The following is a 6000-nucleotide window of genomic DNA, read 5'->3' as shown; positions in this document are numbered from 1 at the left end:
TTACTGATAAAATATTATTTAATTGAAGTATCACTCTTAAGGTGTAACATTATAAAACCGAGTTTTACAATGTTTTAAAACAAACTTTTTTATTATAATCTACCTAGTGTTGCTCATAAATTATCTCCGTAAAGAAGATTCTAACATTATATACAGGTTGTGAGTTACAAAAAATATTTATTTTCTACACTAAATTATCTTTATATTTTTATTTTTCAAAATGCCTCCTCCTCTCCTTTAATACTTTTAAAAACATAAACCCACTTTATTAATATTTATAGTGCACCTATTTCATAAATATGTGCGACTAAATCCTTCATTCTTTGGTTATAGGAATCGGCAACCCTGGTTTTGAAGAACCGATTGTCTTCAGTTAAATCAATATCATCTGTAAGATCAATTATGTCCTCTTGAACGGTCAGCTTCATTCTACATATGAGGAACGAGAAAATCATGCTAAATTTAGCCGAGTGTTGCCAGTCCTTTTTTAAGGCCTCCATTGGATATAGTTCGTCGGAGGATTCACCGAATTCCGCCAGTTTCGCTGAGAGACTCTGATGGTAGATATTCAAGAGATCATCTAAATGATCGAAGATTTCCTTGGTAGCTCCGGAATAGAGGCAGTAGGTGAGGTCGTGGCTTGGTGCTCCGGCTCTTACCAGTTGCCAGTCTATAACTTTGATGTCGGATAGAGCATTACCATCCTAAAATATAAACAACTGTTATTATTCAGGAATCACATTATTTATTCAGTCAAGATTAAGAACGTGCATTATATTTGCTAAGGTGTTTATTACAATACACTATAGATATCCTAGTCAATTGTCAAGTGCTGAACAATGAAAATCCTAGTAACATGTATGTAAATTTAATTGATGTATTATAACAATATTTATTTTAAATGGTGACAACATTTCTTAAAATAGATTTTCTTAAATATGTTTGAATTTCAGTGTACTTTTCAATGACATAACAAAGTTATTCATTTTTAACAACAGGAAATCATTTACAAAAATTGTAATATTTAAAATGCAATTATCTGACTGGACCATGCTCGTATGTATTTATATTTTACCTTGAAACTCATATAGTTATGAATACAAACTATATGAGTTTAACTATATGGAATATTTAATATTAGATTTAATTACAAGTGAATTAATTTTTATATAAATTATCGCTTAAATCTATGATAAAAAAATGATTTAAAAATATAAGATGAGATGATAACAAAATTAAAATAGATTCTTTAGAGTACCAATTAATGTAAGATAAACTTACATACGAGACAATGAATTAGATATACATATATTTAATTTAATGCGACTCATTATTAAGGAAGATAATAAAAGTAGTAACTAATTAGATAATAATTGATTTGATATTTTATATTTGAAACATGTGTGTGGCATTCTTGAAAATTGCATGTAGGATTATTTGATTAATAAAAACAATTCTGTTATAATTGGCTAGAAGTTAAATTATACACATGAAATTTTATGATTTCATTTATTTTATTGAAATTATATTTGAACTAAAATTGAATTTATTAATATTTGTTTATTTTTCTCATAGAATTTCTCTTTATTTATTAAGTGAACAATTAACCCCTAAGAAAACGACGAAATTGGTATTCAGCCGTATTCACCAAATAATAAATACATAAATAAATAAAAGACTTCATAGTCTTCTAAAAGAGTAAAGAAAATTTTATAAAAGACAGTAAATTTCCCCATTGCTCTGCAAAATATTGTAAAAGCTTGCTAACAATTTAATGAATGTAGTTAATAAGGTTGATTATGCCTAACAAAGGTCAAATTTTAGAGACCTTGTTAATATCTCATCAAAAAATTATTTACAAATACGTTCAATCTTAAAGTTAATATTTATAAATATATCTACTTACATCATATTTGAACATCATATTATTACTCCAACAATCGCCATGAAATATAACTGTATTGTCTCCACGGTAATTCACACTTTCCAAAAATATGTCGGCTCCTCCTTCAACGTATTTTTTAAAGGATTCAATATACTTGTCTTCTTTTCCAGGAACGAACAACTCTGCTATTTTACCAATAGCTTCCTGTATGGACTGTTTAAAGTGTGGCCTTGTGCTAAACTGATTGAATACATCCTCACAATTACTTGAAATTTCCATGAACTTCTCCGGGTATTTTTTCTTTAATGCAAACGATAATGCGTGGTAGTGTCCGTAGGTCTTAAATATTAAATTTACGTGTTCCCTGGTGAAGACCTTCTTCTTATCGAACACGTCGTAACCCAACGATTTTAAGTTTTCCAACACCAACAATTCCTGGGCCTCCTCGGTGCACGACATAAAACATTTCGGAACACGGTCAAATCGCACTTTGATTTTATATTCCTCCTCGAGTTTTTGAAATGTCGGTAGTATGTGTTCGTAAAAGTACACTTCATTCAAAAAACTGATTCTAATCGGCGCCAACTCTCTGATTTTCTCATCGGAAAATGCCTTTTTCACGACAACGTTGACTACCTTTTCGGACTCATTGTCGCTGATCTCGATGAACATCAGCTGTCCCAAAAATCCTTCACCCTTTTTATTGCCCTCGTTCACTTTTACCTTGTAGTCATTGATGTTCGTTTTTTGGGCCACAGTTTTCAAAACACGTTGAACGTAATCGGGAACATTATCTTTTTCGTCCGTCATCGTTCGCACTACTGACACGCTTATTGATATTATTAAACTGAGACGCAACTGTCGTGTTACACTGATGAGCTAATATGTGTTCATTGCTACATTGCATAGTTCAGAATGTATCCATTGGTGGAACACAATGTGTAGATAAGATCTACCGGTGTACGGATTTATCCGTCATCATGATTATACCGTTGTAATTCAGCTAAAAATGTTTATCACCATTGCGCAGGAGGAGGAGGTTTTATAATAATAAATTGTGCAATATCTACAGGTTGTAAACAAATGCCGCACATGGAACGATGGAACACTGATTTGAGGTTAATGTGAATCTAATGGTTTTAATCAAATGGAATTGATTCGTATTCAAAATTTATTGTTTGAGATACATTTAGTTTTGATTTTGAGCTGTTCTGAATTATTCAAAGTGGAAATGCAATTGTTATCAAATAATTGTTGTAATTATTAGGTTATAAGATAAAAAAGATAAATAAATAATAGTATAAACATAATAATATAGATATTGATAAATACAATATTATACGAATATATAACAAAAGAAAGTTAAGTCAACATCTGCTCTTTTGGTAATTATGTAATAATTATGTATTTCGCAGGACTACGAAAAGAATTTTATAAGTTAAATATTTAACATCACAGGTAATCAATATTTTTTAAAGTTGACAATTTAAAATATCATTCTCCCTTCTTGTACATAATTATGTTGATTTAAAAGTAGTTTCTTTGTTTAAAAATAAAATCAACGATTCTTTTTAGTATTTTAATCATATATTCTTTTATTAACAACAAATATTCGTACAATATTTTATTATCCAAAGTGAAGGGACAATTATCTGTAAATTGTTCTGTGTCATTTTATTTTACCACAAATGATATTAATTTTTATGTGATTTGCACACAATTTAAATATTAAAATTGCTATTTAAATTCAATTTGGCTGAGGAATATTATTGCAAAATGTCATAAAACTATTTTGTACATATTTTATAAATATAATACACAGTAATGAAACTTTAATAAATTAATTGCACATATATATGTTTCGTGTATGTCTTAATTACTTCCAAAATTATACTTTAATCCCTTTAATGCAAAATTAGAATTCTTAATAATATATTATTAGTTGTAACGAGGTCATTCAGAAATTAGTGGGTAAATAAAACACGTTTTTCAAGTATTAATTTAACAAAGTTTAAATCCTTGACCAGATTTATGTTTTCGTTTGAATGAATATTACATTTAAGAATCCAAAATTCAAGGTACTGAACTAAAATCTGATTAAGAAGACAAACTTCTCACAATGACGACAGCGGAAGATAATTAATTGTGTTTGATACAACTGTTATCGATAATTATCAATGGATTTATTTTAAATATTTGATAGGGTATTTTAAGATAAGTAAACAAAAGTAAAATTTACTGTTTTGTGGAAGTCGCAATTGGATGAAAGTGTAGGAATTAGTAAATATTGTACATATATTAACATATTTATTAATTCTAATCAAACAATTTTTCTACAAGACTACAATGCTTTTATTTCAAAAAAGTGTCGTATCAAGTCTATCACTTTTCCCTCATATTGGGAATCAACATCACACGTTGCAAAAGACACGTTTTTCTCTTGTGATTGTATCTCATTAGGTTTAGCAAACTTCATTCTAAGGATCAACAATGAAAAGATAAATCCAAATTTACAATATTCTTTCCATTCGTTCTTCAGTGCTTCGAATGAAAACAACTTTTCTGAATCCTCCCCCATTTCCCTTAGGTTTTGAGTGAGGCACTCGTGGTATATTTTAAGAAGATCGTCTAACCGATCCAACGCATCTTTAGATGCTGCGGAGTAAAAACAATAGGACAGATCATGTACCACTGACGCCGGTCGGACCAACTGCCAATCGATCAGTTTAATATCAGTGAGTAGCCCATTTTCCTAAATAAAAATACGGAATTTTGTACACGTGAATGTGAACGACAATTTGGTACTTACGTTTCTTTTAATCATTAAATTATTGCTCCAACAGTCACCGTGCGTCAAAACCGGATACTTTCCCTTGTAATTTAAAACGCTTCGAAACAGGTCCATTGAATTTTCCGCGTACGGCGAAAATTGTTTGGTAATTTCTTCATCATTAGCTGTTTCTAAAATTTTGAGATTATTCTTCACAACTGTAGTGAGAGCTGAGGCAAAATTCTCGGTGCTGTAAATTTCCTCGTAGACATTGTGAGTAGAATCGAATATTTCTTGTAATTTTTCAGGACACTGCTGCCTCATTGCGAACGATATTGCATGGTATCGGGCGTAGGTTTGAAATATTAATTTGCTGTCTTCGTACGTGAACGAATAAGTTTTCGGAAAAAGGCCGTATCCTTGATTTTTTAGGTTCTGCATCACGATGTACTCGTGGTTCTCCTCCAAAGACCAAGTGTAGCAATTACCGATGCTGTCGAACGGTTTGGTTATTCTGTGGGATTTCTGAAACTTGCTCAGTTCAGGCCAAAATTTCGTGTACAAGTGTGCTTCATTTTCGAACGTGGTCCGCGTTGGCACTCGTTCCCTCTGACTTTCTTCTCGATGGGACAGCTTGATGGCCAAATCCAACTCTTTCTCCGAATCTTTGTCGTTTATTTTGACAAACACGAAATCGCCGATAAATCCGGCGAATGCTTCGTTTTTCTCGCCAAAATTAAATTCGTAGTTTAGGATGCCTTCATTTTGTGCGACTTGTGATAGGATGTTGTCTATGTCCTTTGTATCCATGACGTTGATCTAGGTATATCACTGTACTACCGCAAACTAAACTGGTTTATGTAATACAGTATTGTACAATATTTATAAGGACAGGTGCAGATAAATATCATATCGCGAATGACAATCAAGAATGACGTTGCCTGTGATTTAAGATGATAATTTTATGAAAGTTATTGTGAATCAACAAAAATAAATTAAAGTCATGGCAAATACCAAATGTTTATTAGAAATACTTTACTATTATTATTTATTTAGAAATACGTGTTCTTGTTTTTAAATACACAGTATTTTTGTGGCACCAGGCAAAAAATCCTCCTTTAACGAATGCCGGAAACTGAATTTAATCTCTAACCGATTTAGAGATATATCAACGGAAACTGATATTTGGCAATAATAAAACGTTACTCCACGTCGTTTTATTATATTTTAAAAAAGCTGAACTGTGGTCGTTCAAGCTAACTTTTCTCTGTCTAAATGATTAATTTCTTATTTACTCTTTCTTCATTAAAGTGGTTCATATTTTGGATCATATCGAATTTTTGTC

The 6000-nt window shown here is 30.9% G+C and overlaps 2 protein-coding genes across 2 annotated transcripts; both read right to left on the bottom strand.

Annotated features, from left to right (window-relative positions):
- LOC109601692 (uncharacterized) lies at positions 1-2957 on the bottom strand. Its single transcript, XM_020017966.2, has 2 exons — positions 1907-2957; positions 1-704 (listed from the first exon to the last, which is right to left on the bottom strand). The coding sequence occupies exons 1-2, from the start codon at positions 2693-2695 to the stop codon at positions 276-278; spliced, it is 1218 nt and encodes a 405-aa protein (XP_019873525.2). The 5' UTR covers positions 2696-2957; the 3' UTR covers positions 1-275.
- A 1221-nt stretch (positions 2958-4178) lies between these two features.
- Positions 4179-5468, bottom strand: LOC109601702 (uncharacterized). The gene is made up of 2 exons (XM_049970588.1): positions 4695-5468; positions 4179-4637 (listed from the first exon to the last, which is right to left on the bottom strand). Exons 1-2 carry the CDS (start codon positions 5463-5465, stop codon positions 4227-4229), a joined length of 1182 nt encoding a protein of 393 aa, XP_049826545.1. The 5' UTR covers positions 5466-5468; the 3' UTR covers positions 4179-4226.
- Between the last annotated feature and the right edge of the window lie 532 nt (positions 5469-6000).

This window comes from Aethina tumida, chromosome 1 (genome assembly GCF_024364675.1).
Source record: "Aethina tumida isolate Nest 87 chromosome 1, icAetTumi1.1, whole genome shotgun sequence".
Lineage (NCBI taxonomy): Eukaryota > Metazoa > Arthropoda > Insecta > Coleoptera > Nitidulidae > Aethina > Aethina tumida.
The sequence above is the reverse complement of the archived record's forward strand: the minus strand, read 5'-3'. Positions and strand labels throughout refer to the sequence as shown.

Coding starts and splice junctions, on each gene's coding strand:
- LOC109601692 (XM_020017966.2), bottom strand. CDS start 2,695: ATGACGGACGAAAAAGATAATGTTCCCGATTACGTTCAACGTGTTTTG. Junction 705..1,906: donor ATATGATGTTCAAATATGAT/GTAAGTAGATAT, acceptor TTTATATTTTAG/GATGGTAATGCTCTATCCGA.
- LOC109601702 (XM_049970588.1), bottom strand. CDS start 5,465: ATGGATACAAAGGACATAGACAACATCCTATCACAAGTCGCACAAAAT. Junction 4,638..4,694: donor ATTTAATGATTAAAAGAAAC/GTAAGTACCAAA, acceptor ATTTTTATTTAG/GAAAATGGGCTACTCACTGA.